Source organism: Pungitius pungitius, chromosome 14, assembly GCF_949316345.1.
Source record: "Pungitius pungitius chromosome 14, fPunPun2.1, whole genome shotgun sequence".
Lineage (NCBI taxonomy): Eukaryota > Metazoa > Chordata > Actinopteri > Perciformes > Gasterosteidae > Pungitius > Pungitius pungitius.
The window spans coordinates 12,650,738-12,676,235 of NC_084913.1; the positions used below are offsets into that span (position 1 = coordinate 12,650,738).

At 43.4% G+C, this 25,498-nt stretch overlaps 1 protein-coding gene across 6 annotated transcripts; it reads left to right on the top strand.

The window, feature by feature from the left end:
- The first annotated feature begins 495 nt into the window (after positions 1-495).
- stxbp5b (syntaxin binding protein 5b (tomosyn)) lies at positions 496-25,328 on the top strand. 6 transcript variants are annotated; one of them, XM_037486251.2, is made up of 29 exons: positions 496-1,287; positions 2,702-2,799; positions 6,301-6,382; positions 6,654-6,754; positions 7,295-7,429; positions 9,059-9,122; positions 9,986-10,069; positions 10,972-11,095; positions 11,294-11,372; positions 12,790-12,944; positions 13,052-13,124; positions 13,476-13,623; positions 13,796-13,863; positions 13,980-14,020; positions 14,602-14,822; positions 15,053-15,237; positions 15,515-15,640; positions 15,917-16,068; positions 16,750-16,833; positions 17,279-17,341; positions 17,424-17,480; positions 17,570-17,617; positions 18,807-18,857; positions 19,938-20,177; positions 20,347-20,704; positions 20,781-20,946; positions 21,716-21,827; positions 21,988-22,208; positions 22,295-25,328. In XM_037486251.2, exons 1-29 carry the CDS (start codon positions 1,132-1,134, stop codon positions 22,334-22,336), a joined length of 3,534 nt encoding a protein of 1,177 aa, XP_037342148.2. In that variant the 5' UTR covers positions 496-1,131; the 3' UTR covers positions 22,337-25,328. The 6 variants fall into 6 exon arrangements, with proteins under 6 accessions (XP_037342148.2, XP_037342143.2, XP_037342144.2 ...); XM_037486246.2 differs by lacking the exon at positions 16,750-16,833 and adding an exon at positions 19,060-19,191 and having other exon boundaries at positions 497-1,287; XM_037486248.2 differs by lacking the exon at positions 16,750-16,833 and having other exon boundaries at positions 500-1,287.
- Positions 25,329-25,498: the final 170 nt, after the last annotated feature.

Genomic DNA, 25,498 nt, shown 5'->3' on the forward strand with positions numbered 1-25,498 from the left:
CATTTATACTGTTTAGACTTTAAGGCTTTAATAGTTGTCACAAGGTCCAGCTTATCTGTCTTTCGAAGCCCAAAGGCATTAATGTTGTTTGGGACCCCTCAGCCAGTAGGGGGAAACAAAACACACTGTTTGTCAAATGTATTTCGCTATGGTCTTTATGGAAATATTTCCTTGAGCTTGTAGTCAAATATTTGGGTGAATTGTGGTTTTATAACAGAATAAAGTATAGAAAGTAATTACTAATACACACGTCACTATGCACATTCATAAATATATATGTTGATTAGTTTACAATGTGTGCAGGATGAATTAGATATATCCATTAAAATACACAAATGCAACTGTAAAACAGAGTAAGATAAACAATTATTACATTACATTATCGAAAGCCAAGTTTTCTTCCTTCATGCGACAGAATAAGCATAATTTCTTAGCACATTTGACAGACGATTTTTGTCCCTGCTGACACAATGAGATTGCTCAATAATATTAAATAATCGCCTGCAGGTTACGTCAGGGAACGATTTCTATAGTCGGCTGGGTCCTGAATCATGTTAACAGTGTTTAAAAACACAGTTAAAACGTTTCCAGTCGAGGTCACAGAATCTGACAGGTCACAAAAAACACCGTAACACCGGCTCCAGCATCCGGGTGACAGCAGAGCGCAGACTCAATCCCCGCTGCAGTTCACTGCGTTTCCGTAGCCAGTGTGCTACCCGCTGAGCCCTGACCGGGGAAACAGCTCACGGAAACGATTGATCCCGGTCGAATAAAGACCGAAAAAGCTGGCGACATAAATGGCGGATCGACACTGATATCGGAAAGGACTCGCTGAATCAATGTTCGTGACTCGGGTGCCCTCGGAGAGCGCGCTGCCAGCAACACCCCGCGTGACATGTGAGATGTGTACAGAAAGATATTAACTGTGCGTTATTTCGGCTAGCTAGCTAGCTAGCAGCTACCACCCGCACGCACGTACGTACACCCACACACACACACAGACACACACACATACAGAGAGTGTCACTCTCTCACACAACACGCACACGTACACGCAAGCACGCGCGTCTCTATCCAATTTATGGTAGCTCGCGTGATCTGTTTTGGTCCACCGACTGAACCGGAGTGAAAATGAAGAAGTTTAACATTAGAAAGGTGCTGGACGGCTTGACAGCGGCTTCTTCCTCCTCCTCCACGTCCTCCTCCGCGACTGCCCAGCCGGGTACTGCCCGGGAGAACGATGCTGTCCACGAGACTCTCCAGTCGGAGCATTTTCAGCTTTGCAAGGTGGGTTTCTGTCAAAATCGTTTTAACGTTCGCGGGCTGTTTTAATAATTCATTTATTTCTTTTTTCGCACACTGACATCGACGTGATCATCTCAATATCAGCTCCTGTTCATCGGGATGGGAAGCACACCAGTGTACGCGTACAGCACTTCAATAAAAGAAGCACTTTAGAGATTAAAGTTGAGGTAAATTTGAACATGGGGTCATTAATAGGGAAGGCATCTTAAACATGGACTGCCTTGCTGTCCCGTGGCTGATGTCTCTCACAGCGCCACGGCTGTTTGCATTGCACTGAGTCGTCGCCTCGAGTCACTGTTTTTAAGTTCGCTAACGTGATTTAGCTCTATGCAGTTTGTCTAGGAAGGAAATACCCCTTTGAGTTAAGCAATGGGTTCGCGTTTCTTTCAGGTCTATTTAGATACAACACGCTTGTGCCCTGATGACTGACTGCCGTCCCCCACTGGCTGAGAAGAGATCCCATCATGGGATGATTAAGAGATGGTGGACCTAATCCACACAGTCCTGATATCCTTCAATTCTATGGTCTTTTTAGCATGACATTGTTCCCTGTCTGGAAGAGAGAGGGAGGAAGCAAAGTAACTACGCTAGATACCTATTTGACCTTTCCGTTGGTTCAGTTAAACGCTGCACAGGGCCGACAATTCGTCCCACTTTCACTTGACATCTTGTGAGGTCCGATGTGAACAGCAGGAATGATTACAGCCTCCAACTCGTATCAGTGGAAAAGCATTTGTTTTTGATTGAGGAAACACAAGCTTTACTGGTCAATGCACACAAAATTCCCCCTAATCAACAGCGCTGAAGCCCGATGGGTCTGGTTGGAAGGGTTTCACCTGCGTTTGATGAATGTGTGAAACGGCCCACCAGCTCCCACCCCAGCTGGGGGCAAAACAGGTCAGGTCCCCAGGTTACAGAGCCGCAGCGCAACCTGTTACATAATACGGCTGCAAGCAGCACAGAGCTTATGGATGGACGGACGGACAAGGTTTCCAAGCTGAAACAATCGAGTTATAGATGCCTGATTATGATGATGATGATGATGATGATAACGTTTTGGTGGCTGGGGGACTGCGATATCCGAGCAATGAAGTGCGCTCCAAGGCTGAACATGCCAGCCGTAGGACGGATTGAGTGAATTCATTACTGATGTTTTACTGGATTGAGCTTGCACACATAGCAGATATCTGAAAAAGATTCCAGTCCCCATTTGCACTAATGTTTGTGCTTTATCTAATTTATTTTGATCATGAGACTAATTTTCCACTTTGATGGATTACATTTCCAGGAGATTATGATAATGTTTTTATTTTCTCCAGTAAAGCCGGCATGACTGTGGAGCAGATGATTGATTAGCTGACCGGAGGTTGAGTATAAATTGTGCTCTTTCCCGCAGACTGTGCGTCATGGCTTCCCATATCAACCATCCTCGATGGCCTTTGACCCCGTGCAGAAAATCCTGGCCGTCGGGACTCAGACCGGAGCTTTGAGGCTGTATCCTTTCTTATTTTTTATGACGGGAAAATGAAAATGACAGGGGCCATCAGAGGAAAGTAGAGAAAAGCTGGGATGGTTTCGACACTGCACTGCCTTGTGCGCGTGCACACACATACACACAGCTATACGCACAAACGTAATCCTCAAATTCCTGTCATACGACCAAATTGCTTTTCAACATTCCACAAAGCCTGGGGAGTTTAAACTGTTTTTGCCTTCTGTCGTCCAACACAACGGAAACACAACTCCAAAGAGGAGGTGAGGGCCTCGGAGGTAGACATTAGCCAGGATGTGTTTCTGTGCAGCCAGCAGCCTCCTTCTCCTGGAGCACCCAGGCTCATTAGTGCTATCTGTGCAGTAGCATGAACAGCTCCTCTGCCATATGCCGAGGAGCCAACCTCATCAACTGTGCTTCCCAGTCTGTGCCAGGATGCCACCTCATATGTGCCGTAAACATCACCACACTCTCTCTCTAACACACACACACACACACACACACACGCATGTGCACATACACACCATCAAGCTGCTAAAGTGCCGTATGACCCCTCGGGCGTTTGGGAGTCCGGGTTTGTGTTTGTTTGTATTCAAGGTTAAAAATGTTTTCATAGCTAACTAAGCAACTGAAGTCATGAGTCACATCAACCAGATATAACTGGATTGCAGACTAATCAACACTGCACATGACCGCGTGGTCATATCCCTGTAATGATGTTAGCAACATGTCCTCAGGGTCGGCCTACCAGCGTGAAAACACCGGGGTTCCCGGCTCGCTGGTATCTCGCACGGGACGCCCATCTGCTTTATGTAGGTCTGTCGTTAGAAGTGGCTCCATTCTTGTCTCTATCCGCGCTGCAGATTAGGAGAGCGCCGTGTTTGCAGGGTTCCTCCCGGAGAACACACACGCGCACCGCTCTCACGTTGTCCTCCTAATGTGCAAGGTGGAGCCCATGGGATTACTGTCATTCAAGCAATAGGTCCATTTATCAAAAGACAGGCCGTATTGATCCGCCTCATTGCCCCCGGAGTTTGGAAACGCTGCCACAGCTCAGTAGACGTAAGCTCAATGAGATGTCTACAAGCAATAAATGTCTGCTTTTACAAGATCTGTCTCCACTACAGTGTTTTAATCAGTGTGTCACTGTAGCGGATGCTCCGCCACTGCTAATATATGTGCTCTTATAGTTTAGCCCCTAGAAAACAAAGCCCTAGTCTGATTGTTGTTGGAGCCAAAGCAAAACGTCGATTAGTATGTCTTCAACAGAGATGTGATGTGAGTCCAGTGGGGGCACGGCACGTTTTGAACTATTCCGAAATGAAAATGGAAAGTTAAGTTTGTGCAAAGTGGATTTCACTGCATTTTAGTTCAATGTGCTCACGCGGCTTACAGGTCTTGTGGAAAGTCAGAAGTTTGTTCCACTGCAGAAACCCGATGAGCAGTGTGGCCCCCGTAGCTTCCTCTTCTTTCGGCCTCAGCGAGCATGATTAAGATAACCTTCTTTCTCAGAGATTATCAGTGAAGAGGAAAACTGGCTGATGCTGAAATGCTGTGGTTAACCACGAAGGTTTACTGAGGGGGGAAGTGTTTATGTTTACGCGGGGTGGGGCTTTAGTGTGTGACGTCTTAAACCAACACGTAGAAGAGCGACGTCTTCAATATCTGTTTCTGAAATGTCAAAGTTGGATTTGTATCTAAGGTATAGAACGTTACGCGGTAACTATAAATGCACAATGAACGAGGAATGTATTGCAGTTTGATGAATTTACATCTATCATTTGTTCTAAAATATGTCAAAAAAAGAAATGTTCAATCCAATATCTGTTGGAATCAGTTGCAGTTCTAAAGGAATCATTTATAACATTTGCAAATAAGTTGAATCTTATCAAATGATCAAACAACAGACACTTGCTGAGGGGGACTCATGTTTTTTTGTTAACGTGTGACTCAGCTTCCTGTGCTCACTCAATCCTGGAAGCCAATGTTCTACGACTAAAATAAATTCATTAAGGGAAATGTGAAGACCATACCGTTTGCATTTGTGGCCCACATGATCATGGTAAAGGTTTTGCTCTTGAAGTGTAGAAGGAAGTACCACAGGCGGCGTTTCTCGTGATCGTAGTAACTTCCTGCTAACCTAGAAATTAGCCTAGCTCAGCCGCACCATTAACCTACTTCCTCCATCACAATCTGGTCAGACACCTGCACGTCTACAGAAAAATGAACAGCTGACCGCTGTGAGGCTGCGGAGGTGAATCCACTTGTAGGACTGCAGTGTTGCACATTAACATATCTGCTCTCTAAGACTGTTGCTCTTTGTTATGCATGACCGCAGGCCACCAAACAGACTTGGTGACTCGTCCTCCTCTTTTGGGGACCTGTGGAGCCATGATGACCATTAATAATTCTGACAAATGTTACACACAACTCGCGGAGCCGGGAGCTAAAACTGGACAGAAAGGTCACGGCTAAATGTGAGCTCAGTCGCCAACCGCCTCCGCCTGGCGCCGGCTTCCGGTCTGAAAGCCTGTTTGCCTCTCAATCCTTCTGCAGAAGTGATGCCCACTGTGGTTCCTGTCCACCAACGGCCTCCTGCAACCCCTCCTTAGTTTGTTTAAGGCACTGAGGGATTGTTTGATCGCAGCTTGGTTAATCCTGTTCACACACACGTTACGCTGTGTCAGCTCCAAATGGACTCCGGTATTGAGCGCGACTATCTGTCTTTGAAACTCCTCTCTGGCGTGATTGCGTTAAGAGTGTGAGACACAGTGCACCCTTTTGTCTCATTGGGGACACTTCGTGTGTGGGGAGATTCTCTCGATGATTAGATCTCGCGCTGCTTCCTTCTCCTTTTGTGTGGCTGTGCATGATTGGCGCAGATACAGGGGCCTGCGAAAGCGATTACAGGCTGGTGGAAACGCACTGGCTTTCCCTCATTGTGCTCCTGTGTTGCGGTGCCGGGTTGTGAAAGTAATCTCAGGTTTCTGGACCGTACGTCACCGTCCCAGTGCTCCTCTGTGGCTACACTTGTAATCATCTGGGTTTCTCTTTTAGCTCTCACACACACACACACAAAATGAGTCCCGACATTCACTCTTGGCTGAATGGGTGGTTTTGGCTGTTTCTGAATGGACCGATTTAGCTGTCTGAGTCTCAGACATGAACTCAACGGTCATACAGAGAGAAGTTGGAGTTATGTTTATCGGGCTGTCGTCATGCTGCCTGAGCATGTGAATAAATGTGGGCCCCTCTGATTTTATTTATAACTCGCTATTCACATGTTCGAATGAAGCTGTCAACTTGTATTTAGTTATGACGAAGACCGTGGAAACCTTTTTCGGTTTAGTTTCAGTTTTGCCACTGAGAACACATGCAGCAGGGGGGGATCGAGCTTAGTAAGTGACCTGTAAGTACTCATTCAAACACAGTTTTCAGTTTGACAGGGTTTTCCACATTTCTGCATCAACTGCCCGGTTCTCCTTGACTGTGCTGACCTTTAGCTTTGGCCGTGCGGGAGTGGAGTGCTTCTGTCAGCATGAGAGCGGTGCGGCTGTCATCCAGCTGCAGTTCCTGATCAACGAGGTCTGTTGTCATTACCTGTTCCTTCTGTTTGTTTGGTTTTCTCTCCACCTTCTCCTCGCCGCTCCACTACAAGTCTGTCTACTGTCACGTGTCCTGATCTGATCTGGGTGGCCACTGGTGCTTACTCAGTGTGTGTGTGTGTGTGTGTGTGTGTGTGAACACATTGATTAAACAGGAATGTTAGCTTTGTGATGCAATTTCTTTAAACTGCCCAACCAGATGTGTTTTGTGCTTTCTGACCCCCGCCTGGTGCATGTGACCCAACCCACAGGGGGCGCTGGTGAGTGCCTTAGCCGACGACAGCATCCACATGTGGAACCTGAGGCAAAAAATCCCTGCAATCCTGCATTCTCTCAAGTTCAACAGGGAGAGGTACTGTAGCTCCTCCGTGAAGCGTGAACGCGATTTGGAACCGGTCTGCACAGCTGGACACGTGCTCCTCTGTGCAGAGCCAACCAATAAGATGTCAGATGTATAATTGTTTAATTGCCACCATGTGGTTGAAAATAACGATATAGCTTAATTTTTTTTCACCACAAGAAGTTGTTTGTCCATGTTTTAGACATCTTAAAAGGGTGAGAGATCACGTCTGACTGATTAACAGTCGGTCACACCAACAAGTTACCGTCAGCCGGGTTCATTTGACACTAAACGTGGTGTGTGAATGAATGTTTCTCTTCCTAGCGCCTCAGATACCACAGCAGTGTTCACTCTGCTATTTCTCCCCACAGATCTAAATATAGTCCGGCTTCATCAGTGTGACACAGAGCAGGGCCTTTGTAATTAAATCTTAGTCACTCGCTACTCCTTCCAGTTGGAGCAGCATTATTAGGGACAACAGTGTCTCTTTGGAGGGAGGGAGTTGGGGGATAATCAAAAGCCTGCTTGTGATGGATCCTAATCTCCTTGCAGAATCACATACTGCCACCTGCCCTTCCAGAGCAAATGGCTTTACATCGGCACAGAAAGAGGAAACATCCACATTGTCAACGTGGAGTCCTTCACTCTCTCAGGCTACGTCATCATGTGGAACAAAGCAATCGAACTGTGAGTCTCTACTGCACTACTGTCTTGTTTTTCCTCTCTCGCTTTCTGACCCTTTGCACATCTTCTCGCTGCACTAATGTGAGTTGACGCTTGCCCAGGAAACTCTGAAATGCAGAGGAATGTGCCTGCAGATACAATGCGTCATGTGAGCTGAGAAAACTGCATCTCGGATCAGTGTGCAGAGGGCAGAATGGAGCCGGTGATTGTTGTATTCGGCAAATACTTTGACCCATTATTCTGGAGCTCCGGTGACCTGCACTTTGTTACCCACTCCCCCGTGTAAAGAAACACAAGGAACTCTACATCACATCCTGTGCATCGCTAAATGTTGTGCTTCATTTCCTGCGTGGTCCAGATTTTACTCTGCACGGCCCACATAGTATTCAATTTCAGGATCTGCGCCACGCAACACTCTTGACGAGTGACGCTAACTTATTTTAGCGCCTGTTTCTGTGCATAAAATAGCACCGAAAGTTAAAGCTCTTTCCAGGAAATCTTTCTAGCCCACCCACTAGTGAGATAGGACAATTAATTTGAGACAGTGACTGGCAGCTAAAATTGGAAGTAGAGTATGGAGGTGTGCGTGTGTGAGGTTGCTCGTTAAGTCTGATAAATCGGTGCTCTGCCACTTTCAACTCCCAGATCTAAAACGGCAAAGTGAGCCATCAGCTCAGATGAATGCCTCAGAAACAGACTTATGCAGACGGGAAATGATTTTTGTCTGTTAGACTGAAACATTTTTTTGAACAGAAGAGATACTCCCTGCAGTGGGAGATTTAAAGCATAATATTCAGTAATTTACTTGTAGAAAAACTTCTTTCATCTCTGGTTGCCATTTCTTTTCAACACACAAACGGCCTGTGATCCTAATCATCATGTTCGGTGTCGTGATGGGAAGTGAGCTGTCTAAAACATGAGACTGCAAAACCTACTTTGTGCATGAGTTTATTATGCTGATCATATCCTAAGCATTGAATGGTGTAGCACAGAGAGCTTACTGACTGGACTTTGTATTCCAGTCTATCCCTTCCCTTTATTCACTGCCACATCTCTGACTGTATCGACTCATCAGCAGCAATGAGATCATTAGCCGCTGGAGCCAGGCCACATTCAGAGGCAGCAACACTTTCTTTAGGCCAGACCTTCACTCCCTCATTGCCCCGTGGTCTGTTGCCACGGTGACGCTGTCTCCACACACTATAATCTCTCATAGACCCTCATGTGACCCTGGTCTCTCTCCCATATGTCATGTCTCCCTCTGTAGCGCTGTGCTGCCCGTTGTAGACAAAGAAACAAGCAAGAATATACGATGACAAACAAGGATTCTGGCTTTCATTCTTTTCCTCTTTCCTAAATATGTTTCTTCCTCTGACAGTTTCAGACAACTTCTCAGATACATTTTACTTGTCAAATATTTGAAATATATATAATGTGTGTGTATGGATATGTACTTTTTTGTTGCGGCCATTTATTCATTTTTAATTCATTTATTCTGTGTAGATATGTATATACGATTTGAGGCTGACACAAACGGTTACAATTTAGTAGTTAAAGGATTGTTATTCTTTACTTACGAACACTCCCTCCCTCTTTCTCATTGTTTTTTGTCTGTCCCTAAAACTTGCACAGATCCACCAAGACCCACCCAGGGCCTGTTGTGCACATCAGTGATAACCCCATGGATGAAGGAAAGGTACTGATAGTTGACCACCACGCAGCCTGTGGAGCACTGATGCATTTCTACCCTAAAACATAAGAACAATAAACATGCACCACTTTGTCTTTGTTTTCTCCCCCCCCCCCCCCCCCCCCTCCCCCGTGTGGATATCTTGCCCATTGCAGACGACACAATGTCAATACGGCTTGTGCAAATACAATGGAGAATGATAGCAGAACATTTTCAGCTAATTCAAATGTCGATGGTAAACATCAGGGTTTGTGTCAAAATTGGGGGGAAACTGTTTTCACAAACGATGCATAATGTTACACACAAAATCATGGCCCAAGAGGTGCTGAGAGATGCAGAGGCTTCAATAGTCCTCTAATTGTAGATTATGGCAGTTACCACGTATACAGTATTATGGAACAATTTTATACAATAGAAATCCATTTAATTCAACAAATGTGGAAAATACTGTTAAATGTCTGAATTATTGTCTACTTGGGTTTCAATAGATCTCACTTTAATCTTTTGTAGTTAATTTATTTTCAACAAGAGTCCATTGGATTCCATTGGAAATCATTTACTGTGCACCACCAGCCTGTGGAGCATTGATGCATTTCTACCCTAAAACCAGAATAAACATGCACCACTTTTTGTTTTTCTTTTCCCTTTTACATCTTTTTGATGTATTTTCTCTCATTATTACCAAATTACATTATTCTTTCAAGAAAAGCTCTTAGGATGTGATTGAGAAATTACCAGTGAAATAAAGTATTGTTAAAGTATCCTCTAAACGTCACAGACAATGATGGTACAGCTGTGTGACCTTGTAGGAGTTTTATGTGCAGGATGTGGCCGAGCTCTGATTCACCTCTTTCTCCCTCTTCTCCCAGCTTCTGATTGGATTCGAGTGTGGGATAGTGGTGTTGTGGGATTTGAAGTCCAAAAAAGCTGACTGCCGCTACAATTATGACGAGGTAAGGCGATTCTTTCCTTTCTCCTGGTTTTCTTACTGGAGTCACATCATTTTGCATAACCCATCACTTCCCTCGTATGTGACTGAACGGTGGCTCTGAAGTAGCTGCTCATTGGGCCCTTTTTTAAAGATGTTTTAATAAGTTCTTATGTGGTGTTTCAAGAAGCGTCATCTCAAACCCGGTAGCCCGAGGGTCGCCATGTCCGAACTGTTGCTTGGTGTTTGTAAAACCACATCCAGAGTCGGCCCCTCCTCCCTGCGGCTAAACGGCACCAGGATTGCCAGCCTGCTGAACATCAGAGGCGACAGCGAGTGAAGCGCCAGCCACAAACTCACTACATACATAGGAGTTGTTTTCTGCCCCATGTCAGCATTTCAGTTGCTTCCATGTGTGCGTCCCCAAGGCTGTTGCTCATAAATGTCTCAAACACCGCTAAATACTAATAAAGTAAAAAGAATGCAGGCAGAGCACAGGGTCTCTGCCCAAAGAGAGAGCCACACACTCCGAGTGGGTCGTAATGGATAAGTGAGAGGGATTACTCATGCATACATACATTTTGAGGCTTTACCTCAGCCTTTTTAAAGGATACATCCAGAGACATTTAATGTTTGTTCTAACTTTTATCCCATGACTCAAAACCCATGAAAATCCGTACACTATCAATGAATGGATCCTACAAACACACAAAGCCATATGTCAGACATATGTCATTCCTCTGTGCAATGGAGCCCATTGTTGTCCAAAACACTTAAACATGCAGAGTGTTTTTTTGTTTTTTTTAACTAATGTCCTGTTGGATCTGGTCTCGTCCGGGGATCGGTTCACAGTCGAAAAAGCAGCCACACAGCTGTAAAATGTGCTTTTCTTGTGCCGGTCTGACGATGTGCTGCTGTGTGTTGCAGGCGATCCACTCAGTAGCCTGGCACCATGAGGGTAAACAGTTTGTCTGCAGCCACTCTGATGGCACGCTGACCACATGGAATATACGAGTCCCAGCCAAGTCTGCACAGATCATCACACCACATGGTACAAACTGTTGATACACACACTTTAGAATTTTTTACATGCTCGGACATATTTAATACAAGACACCTATCTTCAAAACGTATTGTAGCGTTTAACTGGCATAATGAGCAGGTGGATGAGGTAGGACGCCCGTGTGTGTACAGGAGCATTGTGTATATGCATTGTAATTCTGCAAATTTACACCTTGACCCCCACTAGGAAAGCAGCCCAAGGATGGAAAAAAGCCAGAGCCATGCAAGCCGATCCTGAAGGTGGAGTACAAAACAACAAGGGTTGGGTAAGTGTGATGGTAGCGAATCCCCACCCATCCTGTGTCTTAACCGGCTCCAGTTTGAATCCATATCCTGCACTGAAACTGGCCTTTCCTGTTATTCTATCACAACAGGCTAGTCATGTTGACAGACCTGCTGGTGGAAAGCTGGGAGGGCCCTGTCTTAATGACTTTGATGTTCTCACTGGCTTTTTGAAGTGTTTTGATCATTAGATAAATCATGACAAATGATTACTTGTTCCATTCAGGTCAAATGTTAATTTTGTTTTGATTTTCTCATTAACATAAGAGAACACGCTTGTTGCGTCAAGGTCACCAAGTACAAAGACAAAATGTTCCTGTAAAACATGTCATAACAAAATGAGATTATTTCACTGAAAACTGGTCTAATTATCCCCCTCTTTTTTGTTAGGACAAGGATTAATATAGTTGTCATTATAATTAAAAAGTAGGCTCCTTCCATCATGAAGACTATTGAAATGGGGGCAAAGCATCCCAAGAGAAATAGGGATAGGTATCGTTTGTCTTTTATCGATGCTCTTGTTGGTTATTTTCATTCACACTATTGCTTCTTAAAATATTCTTTAAAAAAAAGAAGAATTCATTTATGAATTCATATTTTAAATATATCCACAACAACCGCAAAGTTACTATAAAATATTTCACTGAAAACCAATCTAAGATGTGAGTAAACCTAACAATAGTCCTGAAGAACACGGACAAATCTTTTATTCCTCTTTCCTCTGCCTGCTGATGTGATCACTGCTGCAGGTGCCACTGATAGAGGGACAAGAACCTGTTTGGTTTCAGCCGACAGATTTAACATTTTATGATGGGTGTGTCACGACCCCACTCAAAAGCTGAGACAAGAGGAGTTAAAAGTAATGAATATACATTTATTCAAAGAAGCCAAACTAAACAACCAAAGGAACAAAGCAGCAGCCGGGAGCCGAAGCTCTTCAGTGGAAAGATGGAGGCTCACAGACTCGTAGTGGAAGGGGGGAGATCGTCACAGCATTCTAAGCTCAATAGACCTCCCATGGACGGCTTTGGGTTTTGCTTGTTGGTAACAATTCATTAGCCGACCTACTGCACTGTGCTGCTTTAATACGCTGTATGAGGGACAGGGAAGATTGAAATATCCCTAAACATAACGTGTTTACATGTTGATGCTTATATAGAAGGTGCATCAATAAACTGTTGTCTTTTTACTTGCAAATGTTTTATTGCACCTACTAGGACGTAGGTAGGTGGAGATGCTGCAGGGGGATAATAAATTCCTCCAAAACATTACAAGTTCATTACTGGACTTCAGAACTCGTCCCTACAGTTAAAGCACAACATTAAAATGTGTGTGTGTGTGTCCCTCACTAAAAAAGTGTTGAATAAACAATTTAAATGTGTGTGTTTTCCTTGAACTCAGGGACCCGTTCATGGTCCTGTCTGGAGGCCTGTCCTACGATACGGTGGGGAGGAGAGCCTGTCTGACTGTGATGCACGGAAAGAGCACCGCCGTCCTGGAGATGGACTACCCCATCGTGGACTTCCTGACGCTGTGTGAAACTCCATATCCAAACGGTGGGCTGACGTAGCGTGCTCTCAACCGGTTCTGTTCCTCTGTTTCAGAATGTGTGATTGAAATGACGTTGTTGCTGATTTTGTGCATTTTTTTGTTCTTTTGCCAGACTTTCAGGAGCCTTATGCTGTGTTGGTCCTCCTCGAGAAGGATTTAGTTTTAATAGACCTCGGACAGATTGGGTAATTATTCAGCTTGAACTTCCAAAAGTAATTCTTTTGCAGTTGAGCATCCTTGTAACTATACTCTTAATTCCTTGTGTTACCACTCTAAATTGAATGATGATTATATGGTAGTTACCAAAATTACAATTTGTACTTGTTGTTCATTTAAATGGCAATGCCCAACATTTCTGTTTTGAAGTATTTACAAAGAAAAAGAAAATACAATACACTATCAAAGTAATTTCATGGGACTTTGAAACTGGTTGAACAGTCAGTGGATTCAATGGTTGTCATTTGCATCTCATGTGGACAAGCGCAGCTGTAAAGAAGATGGTTGAAATCTGACCTAATGGCACATTGTCTTGACAGGTACCCGATATTTGAGAATCCATATCCTCTGACTATCCACGAGTCACCGGTGACCTGCTGTGAATACTTCGTTGACTGTCCGGCTGAACTTATTCCTGCACTTTACTCAGTCGGCAGCCGGCAAAAGAGACAAGGTTACAGCAAGAAGGTAAAAGGCCCTTCTGACCAATCCGTGCTTTGGCTGCCATGGTTTATTGATTTTAGAGAAACACACACACACACATATATATATGAATGTATGTAATTAACCTGGTAACACAACTATATGAAGCCTATAGATACCCAACTGATTTGTGACATGTTTTGATTTCATTTTGCAGGAATGGCCCATTAGTGGAGGAAACTGGGGTCAAGGCACTCAGAGCTACCCAGAGATTATAATCACTGGGTTTGTAACTAGTAATGAATAAAATAATTCATTGATTTGTTATTCTGGTTCACATGCAAACAAATAATTACATAGTACGTTTTCTTTTTCTCCCTTTTTTCCACCAATTATTTCAGACATGCAGATGGGTCGATCAAATTTTGGGATGCTTCTGCATGTGAGTAGTTCTTTTCATTTTTTTTTAAATATATTCTGTGCTAGGGAAAATAAATTTATAAATGCTATAAAGTTATATGAACATTTTTAATGCACCATTCTAGTATAATTAGGCAATAATTAGACATTTCATCTAGACGAGTGGAAATGTGGAAAGAACAATGTTGTAAATCAATATTTAAGCAGAGACCTGAGGAAATAAAGGGCCTATTATTGTATTTGATACATATCGTAACCTGCTTCTGTAACTCCAGTCATTATTTCCTTTCGTAGAATTGAAGACTAGCTTTATGGGGTCATTAAAATTTAGAGGGACACAGTTCTGCGGACATTTAGGTTGAGACACAATAGATCAAGCTCACTGTTAGCACTGCCAGAGGACGGTTTTAAGCAGCTTGCTATGCTGCTGTGTAAACCCAACGGTGTCATCCACATGAATAATTAAGTTCCCACCATGACCCTGTTTTTAAAATCTGTTTATGCATAATTCACAAGAGCTAATCCAGATGACACTGCCAGGGTTCTGCAGCTCTTGTGCATATCACCGTGTATTACTATCATCTTTTTGTACTTTTCTCAAAGTAATGCTTCAGGTGCTCTACAAGCTGAAGACGGCCAAGGTTTTTGAGAAGGCTCGCAGTAAGGAGGAGAAGGCCAACACAGATATAGTAGAGGAGGACCCGTTTGCTATCCAGACGTTGTGCTGGTGCCCTGAGAGCAGAATGCTGTGTGTCGCCGGGGTGTCCGCCCATGTTATCATCTATCGGTTCAGCAAACAAGAAGTCACCACTGAAGTTGTGCAGGTGGGTAACCAATCAGTCAGAAACATGGACAATGATTGTTTTGCCCAAATATCTATTGTAATCCTGAAACCTTTTATCTGACAACTATCTGTTATAGTTTGGTTTATTTTTTAGGACCATTATGCAGGAAAAACTGTTCCGGCATAATTTCCTCCAAGGCCATAATAGATGCATGTGTTTAGAGCATCAAAGAATGGGCCTCTTTGTGACATTTCATCTCTCCTGTTCAGCTTTTGGAAGTGCGGATGCAAAGTGAGTTTAGCAATGGGGACTCCCCTGATCCGGCAGGAGAGCAGACCCCCACCCTGCCCAACCCGGGAGCGTCCCCCAGCCCTCAGGAGAGTGAGCCGCCCACTCAGCCCCAAACAGGAAGCAACTCCTCCGACGGACCCAGGGACAATATTGCATGCCTTCAGTACGGACCATTACGTTTTCTTGTTCTGTTGTGCAAAAAGGTTGAACTGGGGAAGCAGGTTGTCACTGAACATACCGATTTAAGTGAGCGGGAAATAATCCTCTTTTTAATAAAAATGTGAAAAAATAAATAAATAAGGGGCATGTTTTGACGATAAAAGGGGGAATAGCAATAAAACAAAATTAAGACATTGTGGCTGTGGCCTACCCAACGGGGGATAACTCGTTCCAGTGTAATGTGAATCCTGCTGTCTCCTCCGACTGTGTGTTTGATGCAGGGTGCGAAGCTCCCCGCTGAAGCAGTCTCCGGGCTACCAGGTGGAGCTGGTGATCCAGCTGGTGTGGGTGAGCGGGGAGCCTCCTCAGCCAATCACCAGCCTGGCTATCAACTCCTCCTACGGCCTGTAAGTACGCAGGAAGCTCACTTGATATTGTGACATGAGATCAGGAATCAGGAAACGTTTATTGCCATAATCTGTTGGACATACATGGAAATTGTCTTGGCGGTTGGTGCATGACAGAAGACAGTACAATAATGACGACAATAATAACGCCATTATACGGTCTGTCCGTCCATTTTTAATTTTATCTGGTCAAACATAGTAGCTATTTATACAGTGCTACTGTGAATAAAGTTTGGGGCAAAAGCCTGATTCTGCCGGGTCCCTCCTGTGTTTCAGCGTGGTGTTTGGCAACAGTAATGGTCTGGCTGTGGTCGACTATCTCCAGAAAACTCTGCTCCTCAACATGGGCACATCGGAGCTGTACAGCCCATCAGACCCCTACCACAGGCAGCCTCGCTCCCCGCGCAAAGTGCGTCAGTCCTCCGGAGGTGAGCTGCACTCCCAACAATTCTGCATCTCACCTCTCCCGGTTTTCCTGTTGCTCGGTCCTCCATAGCTTAGGCAGCCCTGACTAACACGATCAACCCTGAAATGCATGCTTTTATATATTTGATACTCGCCCAGTAGTTATTTTGCTAAAGCAGTCTCAACATTCAGCTGAGCGGTGTGTTGGTGAGACGCGGCTGACACTTGGCAGCAGCCTGGACTTTGCACCAGGAGCACCGCCCCGTGCAGTAGCTCTTGTCCCTCAACAGGGGGCATCACTAACTAATTCTCCATCTGTTCAGTTGGACGGACCAAAGACAGTGAATGTTGCATCCGTGCTTTAGTTGCATTTGCTTCTTATTTCGTTGAATTTGATAAGATGAGACGTAGTTCATGTTTATTTGCTAGTTTTAGCCTCACTGTTGCTGTCTTGACTTTTGCTCTGTTTGGTCAACCCCTGTTTGTAGTCATTCTTAGTGGAGTCTCAGTGGCCTGGTGATAGATTCACACAGATTTACCATGAAAGGCAAATCTGTGTGTATGCAGACTGCAAGAATATTATCTGATGTTAATATTTTAAAAATGCAGCAGCAAACTTTTGAGACTCTTTACTTTTCTTTTGCACGGTCATTTCTCTGTCTCACTGTTTTTTACTGTTGGTCTCTCTCTGTGATTTGGTAAAGACATTCCAACTGGCACGTCTTGCATGTCCAGACTTTCTAACTTGTATTCTGAGTCTGTGAAAAAACTACGTTCATCCCACTTCAGTAAGTTATGTTGTGTGTAAGTTTCTTTCCCCCCCCAATGTATTAGTTTTCTCCTCCAAGCCTTCCCTCTTTTGAATGGAGATACACTGTCTGATTTTGATTCAGCACCCTCAAAGCTCAGTCTTCAACAACATCAGCAGTCAGCTGTGAATTTTCTTTTTTAGACTTGAGGGCATTTAAACAAAATCTGGTAGTCCACCTCTTTAATCCATGCCACATACTTTACCAAACAACCCGCAGTTACACCCTGAGTCATGAGATCTGTGCTAAGCTTGTGAAGTGAACCCAAGCGTGTCTTCACTGTACGGGTAGATGTCCCTGCCTTTGCTCAAATAGCACCCTTTTAATGTTTTCAGTCTTTGGACTGTATGAATTGGCATTTCTGAGAGTAGCCCGAGAGGACTAATCCTGCAATGTTTAATTACTCCCTTTGTGGCTCCCACAGCGACCTGTGATTCAAACGACGGGTCCAACACCTCAGAGGACCGCTGCAAATCTCCTACTTCAGGTAAGAGTGCGTCACACACAAAAAGAGATCCTTCTATTTTTGAGAAAAACATCTTTTTCAAGGGCTGACCTTTGTCATGTAGGATCTACTTCGCCTTGCAATTCTGATGATGAACGAAAACAGAGGTTCATAGAGAAGGGTACTGTATTGTTAAACGCTACAAGTCCCCTCAAATCATTTAAAAGTGGCTACAGATATCTGATTTTTCTTTTTTAACCTTATTTCCAGTGAAGTTCAAAAGCAGACGCTTTTCCAAGACGGTTGCCAATGACTTTGGTACTGTATCGTCCAGATGTATTCTCTCTGAGTACTCCCTCTTTTGCTCTGAATGACAGCGTTCTAACCACACTGCCTCAAACCTACGCCAATCTGTGCCTCTTGTGCCAATGAAAGACCGACGGGAATCCAAGAAATGTATTTTGACTAATCATACGGTTTGGGGATTTCTGAGTTGATTTTTGAAATGAATCGGGATTCTTTATTAAATGCATGACAAATTTACGAATTTCAGGCCTCAGATTTTCTATGCACATTTTTGACAAAATGCGATTGCTTTTGCTGCTCTGGCTTGTAGACATTATTCCCAATTGGCAAATGTTGCTTTTTCACCAAACTCAAAAGCATAGAAAATCTGCTCCATGCCTCATTCTTTAAATTACTAATGTCTAACCATGTCACTTAAATCTTGAAGTGAATTCTTTCCCCTGTTTGTAGATGTTTGCTGTGTGTGTTTCTGGTTCCAGAGCTTCAGTCCAATGCTCTTCCTACTGTCTTTGCACAACTATGTTCACTGAATTCTTTTCTTGACTGTCTCTTGCTGTGTTTGATATTGCAGGCCCTTTGGTTGCCTGTGATGCTGTTCAGCCTCATTTGTATTCTCACGAGGTCTCAAAGTGTGGTTATAGACTGCGACAGGCAACTGTAATGCTTTTGTTTTGGCATCACTCCTAGTAGCAAACAACAAAGTTAAAAGTTCAACCTCAGGTCAATTGAAAATGATTTGTCCGAAATGCAGTTTTGTTGTACGGAGTAAGAGTTGAGCCATATATGGCATAATGTACTTTGGCCTCTATTATAAAAATAATGTTTGGTGTGTGTGTGTGCCCAAGGCTTTAGAACAGCAAGTTACAGTGTGCTAATACCATACTTGCTAAAATATTAATGACAAACACAAATGTAAAACTTTACAGGCAATATCAAGGTGAGCAGAAATAATCAGGGTTATGTTGCACATCCTGCACACCAGTTGTCCTTCAGTGTATCACCACGCTTGAGAATGACTCAACGTCCTCCTCTTTGATTGTGCACTGATTTGCACAGTAAAAGCAACGTCGCTGATTGCCAATAACTGAATCTTTTGATTGTAATTTATTTCAATCCGCTTTCTGATTTTTCACAAAGAAACATTTCCATTTTTAGCCATCATTCTTTCTCCATGCAATATGAGTATTTGTTTCTGTTACAGCCAAGATTTCACGGAAAATTAGCTCGTCTAGCGAGCAAAAGACTGACCTGGGTAAGCCAAAACGAATGAATTTATCACATTTCTTTACAGGTGTCCTTTTGTCACTTGAATCTTCTTCATTGAGTTGTAGAATGTAGAATCCTTCTGTGAGAGGACTTCTGACTGTCATTTGGTGCCAATGTGCTACTCCTGTTGTTGTTGTCTTGATGTCCTACTGTAAGTTGAGGCAAACACTCTCTGTTTGCATCGTAAGCAAAGGAGAGGTCCAAACAATGGCACTCTCTAACACGTAAGAAGCCCACTTGTTGCCTGAACCAAGTCGGGGCGGCAGCCAGGATGACCCCGAAGGGCCCCGTCTGTAGAACTGAATCAGCCCCCAACTTCTGTGAGTGGACCAGCAATGGTCTGACATGGGCTGCAGTGGGATAACTGGTACTAACCCCCACCACTGCTGGGGCTTTTTCCTCTGAATTGGTTAATGACACTAATCCTCTCCCGGTGATCGTTTCGTTCTCTCTGAGGAAGAGCCGCTGACTTGACTGCGCTCAGTGTTGGGAAATCTTGCTTTTCACGTTTACAGTTTTCCCTTGTGAGGAACACACATGACAGACGCTGTGTTTAGCCTCCATGCTCCCCTCTGTCTTTCTGTTGGGATACTTCATTAGCTTTTTTTTTTTTTTTAACAAGGATAAAGGCTTGTGTTTCAGCTGCCGTCAGCACAGTAATGAGGCATGAATAATTTGTGCTCCTTAAATACCAGTTCTTCCCTGGGAGTCCCTGTAGTACCACATGGGTGATACCGCGCAACTTTTCCACATTGAGGATGTTGTTGTTGTCAATTGAATTGTATAGAAGTACATCGCGGGAAGCATTTCAACAAAAATGCCTCCTTGGATATGAACTCTGACATTGAGACAGCTTTTTGGTGATGACCCGTCTGTACCGACCTTAAGGCGTGAATATGAGTCTGATGTGCAACACTAAACAAATAGTAGCTGATTCTAACTAACACTTTTTAACCCAATGGATTTTATGCCGGAACATCTGTCTTTTTTTCACCTCTTTTCCTTCCATAAAAATCTTTTCCTGATTCTCTGTTTTGTTTTTTTTGTGCTCACTCCTGCTGTCCAGATGCCAAGGATAACTCATTCACCCGCTCACGTAGTTCAAGTGTGACCAGCATAGATAGAGAATCTCGAGAGTCCATCTCCGCCTTTCACTTCTGTGAGAGTTACCCCAGGAAGACGGACAGCGTGGTCAGCCCCTGTCTGCTGGTGGGCACCACCCAGGGCACTGTGGTGATGGTGGCCCTCAGCCTGCCGCCCGGTGTGGACCAGAGGCTGCAGCAACCAGTCGGCATCTCCTCTTGTGGTAAGAAGCAGAGCTGATTTTGAAGTAATTGACCAGGGGGGGGGGGGGGGGGGTAACAGTACATTTAATAACCTCAATTTTCAAGTTTTATTTGGCTCTAAATAATGATTGTGGCAGTGTGCAGTCTCTTATGGAAATGAAAACAAATCCCTTTTGTAAAACTCTTCAGGCACCATGGTCACACTCAAAGGAGGCATTTTGACCATGGCCCTGTTGGACGCCACTGGAGCTCTGCTGCCCCCTTCCTTTGAGTCTTGGTACGACCCAAATTCTTCAGACGAGGAGAAGGAGAAGAGCCGGAGGCGCAGGCCAGCCTCCCCTCCCTCGTCTCAGGAGGGTCCGGATGCCCAGTACGCTGTTCTGTGCTCGGAGAAACAGGCCAAGGTGGTGGCCATGCCCTCCCAGACCCGCGTCTACAAGCACAACATCACAGAGTCCTCCTTCGTGCTGAGGGCTGATGTTGTGCAGATGGCCGGGGCGTACTGCATCGCCTGTTTCTGTGCTAACGGGCACATCATGACCCTGAGGTACGACTTCTGGGAGCTGCTAGTGTGAAGTTAATCTGCTTTTAACATATCTGATGACATCTTTATATCATCCCAGTTTGCCCAGTCTACGGCCACTGCTGGACGTGAACTACCTGCCGCTGACGGATATGCGGATAGCCAGAACGTTCTGCTTCTCCAACCTGGGTCAGGCCCTGTACCTCACCTCGCCCACTGAGATCCAGAGGATCACCTATAGCCAGGAGACCTGCGACAATCGGCAGGTCAGATGAAAGAGTTATGCTGTGAAAAGCTTCGGATTCATATTTAATCATTCAGAACAGAGGAATTGCCTAGAAAACAAGGGCATTCAAGAAGGAATATTGCTATTCAATGCACTTAATGACAACTGTCATTTGTTTAACCTGAATCTCTTTTAACGACTAATGGGAACATTATTTTTATTGGTCCAGTGTTTGGGGAGAACGCTGCAATGAGCTCCATTGTATTCGGCTAGATCTGCACAGCCGGCCTATGTCGGCCAAAGGGCTTGTTTTTTGCCACTGATGAGCTCAAATTGTCAGAAAACGGGACCTTACAGAGCGGTTTATTGGTTGTCTTTTATCATCTGCTTGAACTAGTCTGTTTGTTATTGTGTCATGTGACTTGTTCCACAAAGTCCTGGTGGAAACAGAAGTATGAGCTGCAGAGAGGGGTGCTGGTGTTCATCAGAATGCAGAAAGCACAGCTTTGAGTGTTTCAATGTCATGACAGAAAATGTCATCAATGTCATAGCAACCTTAGACTTTATAACGAGCAGGATTCTGTTCGACACAATAACGAACGGAACAGATCAAGTGGAGGTAAAGAAGGAAATATCGGACCAATTAAAAAAAAAAATCCTATTAGTGGGTAAAATAGCATCAAGTCAGCCTTAAAACCACTGACGTTACTAGTGTGACAAAGGTGGTTGAAAAGAATATTTGAATGCTAATGTTTCTGTAGGGAACGTGTATTGAAATAGAGATGTGTGGATGTTCATGTCTTCCTCAGGAGATGCTCAGTGAGCTATTTACCCCTGTGGAGACACCAGAGGCTCCTAACAGAGGTTTCTTCAAAGGCCTGTTTGGGGGCGGAGCTCAGTCTCTGGACAGGGAGGACCTCTGTGAGTAAATTTATATATTCCATATGATTCTGTTTATTATTGTTGTTGCTGACTGACCAAAGCCACCAGCTCAGAAGACCTCCCATTTACAGGTTAACATCAATGTGTCCTATGACCTTTATTAAGCCTTGAATGGATTTCTGTTTTTTGTCCTTTGCAGTTGGGGAAACAGGTGCTGGTAAGGCCTCCCGTAGCCTGGCCCAGCATATCCCTGGCCCGGCGGGCATGGAGGGGATGAAGTGTGCAGCGTCTGGCGTTGTTGGAGATCTGGCTCGTGCACGGATAGCTCTGGATGAGAGAGGGCAGAAACTGGGGGAGCTGGAAGATAGAACGGCCGCCATGATGGCCAGCGCAGATTCGTTTTCCAAACATGCTCATGACGTACGTCCCTTTTCATGTCTTTGGACAGTAAAAAGATTGTTTCAGGTTCACTTTGTTAACACGTTTTTTCTCTTTTCAACCTCTAGATGATGCTGAAGTACAAAGATAAAAAGTGGTACCAGCTCTGATGGCAGCGTGTGGAGCTTTTGGACTCTAATCATCAGTATCACTCCATATCCTCCATTTCTCTCCACGGGGGGTTCTGATCCACAGACTCTTGCTTCTGTTCTCAGCACAATATCACACACCCTGCATTACCTCAGCCACCAGAGGACCGCCGCAGAGGAGACGCCGGCCGACCCAATTAATGAAGGATGGAAAGTAACGGAAGAAGAAAAGCTTTCCATTTCACCTGAGAGCGATGATGTAACTTTTTTGCAGAGCAGGAGAGAGGTGACCTTTCATATCCATCAGTCATGCAGTCAAATATATATATATATATATATATATATAAACACACACCGCTGTTTTGTTCTGAAAAAGGAAAAGACAAGTCTTGTGGTGGCCTGATAGCAATTGTTATTTTTTGCTTTCGCTGACCTTAATGATGTCTGTTAAACAAAGTTGACTTAAATGAGGATAAAAGTCTGACTCGTTGTGCTTCATGTCTAATGAAGTCAATGAAGATGTCTGTTTCTGTGGGAATGATTGAAATTGATGAAGGACTCCTGTGTGTTGGGTTTCTCCTTTAAACATCTACAAATTATCCATTTACCTGTTTGTCCGGAAAGGGCCTTTCCAGCACCGTTAAAAACTAGACCGGGAGATGATCCGTCTATTGCCTCTCACCAAATAAGGGCTGGTAGTACAGTAGTTCATCACCAACCATTCCTTTTCACAAATTGTTTTACGTTAGCAAGACAAATTTTTGTTTTCTAAAGATCCCTTTATTTTTTCTGATTTTGGATTGGTTTATTTATTGGAACTGTATAACATATGAAGTCATAGAAATAATGTTTTTCCTTTTTCTAGTATTAAATGCGCAAAAGAAAATGCTGACAATGTTTTCCCCTGTTGAAGAGTTTACACAAAAAGTGAAGAGTTGATACACTGGAGAACCTCTGAAGGTCTTCTGTCTTTCAAGGGGTTGTAGCTGAGATGTATAAGAAGAAAGCTGTGTTGAAGGGCAATGCAAAGATTGTCTTTGTTATGATTAGTAAATGTATATTTTGGTTAAAAATATTTTTTTGTGATAAAGATTCTACTATACACAATTATTCACTTATTTTTATGGCATTTTGAATTTTGTCGCCACTGTTTTTGGTCTTGGTTCTTGATTTGAGGGGGAAAAAAGCCTGTGTCGCTGACAGCAAAATGGAAATTGGTAACTGCTGTCCTGTTATTCATAGCTGCCAGTAGAAATGACCAAGAGTGTTACCTGCAGTTCCACTGGTCATCTCTCTCTTCACTTTAGAACTGTTTCTCTTCTGCCTTTGCCTCATGTGTATGGCCACCAATATTTATAATTCTACATAGTGTATTACAATGGGTTTTTGTTTTTGCTTGACAATGTTTTTCAATGTGGTTAACTAGAATTATATTGTACTCAAATTTATTTTTCAGGAGATGCCAGGATATGCTGCTAATCGTGTCAATGTAGGAGCATTATCGGTTGGTCTTTTATTTGGAAAAACGGAGGCAATTCCGTCCAGATTTCTGCCAAATGTTGTAAATAACGGGACAGCTGGACACAAATCTGACAGCGCGGGTTCAGGCAACGTGACATACGGCCATGTTCTTTTCCGACACCAAAGAGTTGCTTAATTTCACAGAGTTGTCTTGATTTTTTTCCTAAAATGGCAAGAGTCGGTCTCCATGCTACGGTTGACACTCTGAAGTCAAGAAGTCTACTTAGATTCTTATGGGCATGCCACACTCATTACTCAATCTGCTGTACATGTGTTCAGGAAGGAAGTGAATATGAAGACCTTTATTCCAAAGTGAGATAATCTGTCTCTGAAACTGACTCATGAAAAAATGGTTGCAAGCATGAAGTTAGTTTTCCGCCATTTAGTTAGATTTTAGACTTTTGAGTCCTGAATACAGTTGAGTCTTTAGTTGTGACACATGTTGATGGATGAATGCGTCTTGGAAGGAAACCCTTTACTTTGAGCTGGCTGATTTGAACCTGCTCTACTGTGTACTGCTGAGGTAAACCCATCTGAAATAGCAGTTATGTGGGTTTTGCACTATTTCTTTGTACATAAAATAATTTAGTGTTTATTTTTCTCTGTTCAGTTTTCTTATTTTTGAAAGGACCAAAACATGACAGTACCTATGCTTATCTGTCATTTGCCAATTATGCCGATAGATTCAAGATTTGTTTTCAATGTCAGGTTAATGATACTATGATATATTTATATATTTGAAAACATATACTTTTAATTTCAACAATCTATTAAAATTGATACCTTTAATATTCTTCCGAATAGAATAACTCACTAATGTCCAAACTATTGGTGTGCGTAATGATCCATCCCCCATACATGAGACTAAACATTGTCTGGTTCTATGTTAAACAAGCCCCTCCCAAATTCAAACTGCAGAATTCTTTATTCAAAGCCGGGTCTCGACTTTCAAGTGCTTAAGTTTGCAACATATATGGTCTTATTGCACATTGAAGGTTGCATGATATTAAGTGTTTACAAACTTGAAACAACCATGTATTATGTCTGTCTGTTCTGGCATTTGTATTTACCACCATGTTGAACAAAAATGAAGTTCTCATCACACGTCAGAAGTTGTCCCATTTTCTTTCAATCATGCCATTTGTGTAAGTGTAAAAAATTATATTTATTTTATTGGTACATTGGTTTACTGTATGTTACTCTTTGCTTTGTGGAAACTCTTGCTTTCCCTGCACTGTACAAAAAAGCTAGGCTCACAGCACCGTGCAGGAGAGCTCAAGGGTTTCTCTGTCGCCATACTCCGATCTGTCTGTCTTCTGAGATGAATATCTGTTGTTTGCAGTATTTTCTCATAGTAGGCAATTTTTGTACAGTTTTATTAAAATAAATTTCACATGGATGTCTGGCTTAATCTGCTGCCACAAACAATCTAGACTGTAGATACAGTATATATAGATATTATTGTGCAATGGAAAATAAATGTAAAAATCATAACGTGTTTTGTCTCGTGTTTTCTGTTTAATATCCAATAGATATATATTAAAAAAGAAATGCTTTATTTTATTCTTATATGGAACTTTTCTGTCGTAGATAAAGATTTAAAAAAAACAAACGTTTGAGTGCTGAATCGTGTAACGGGGGGAATTGCTCATGTACAATTTA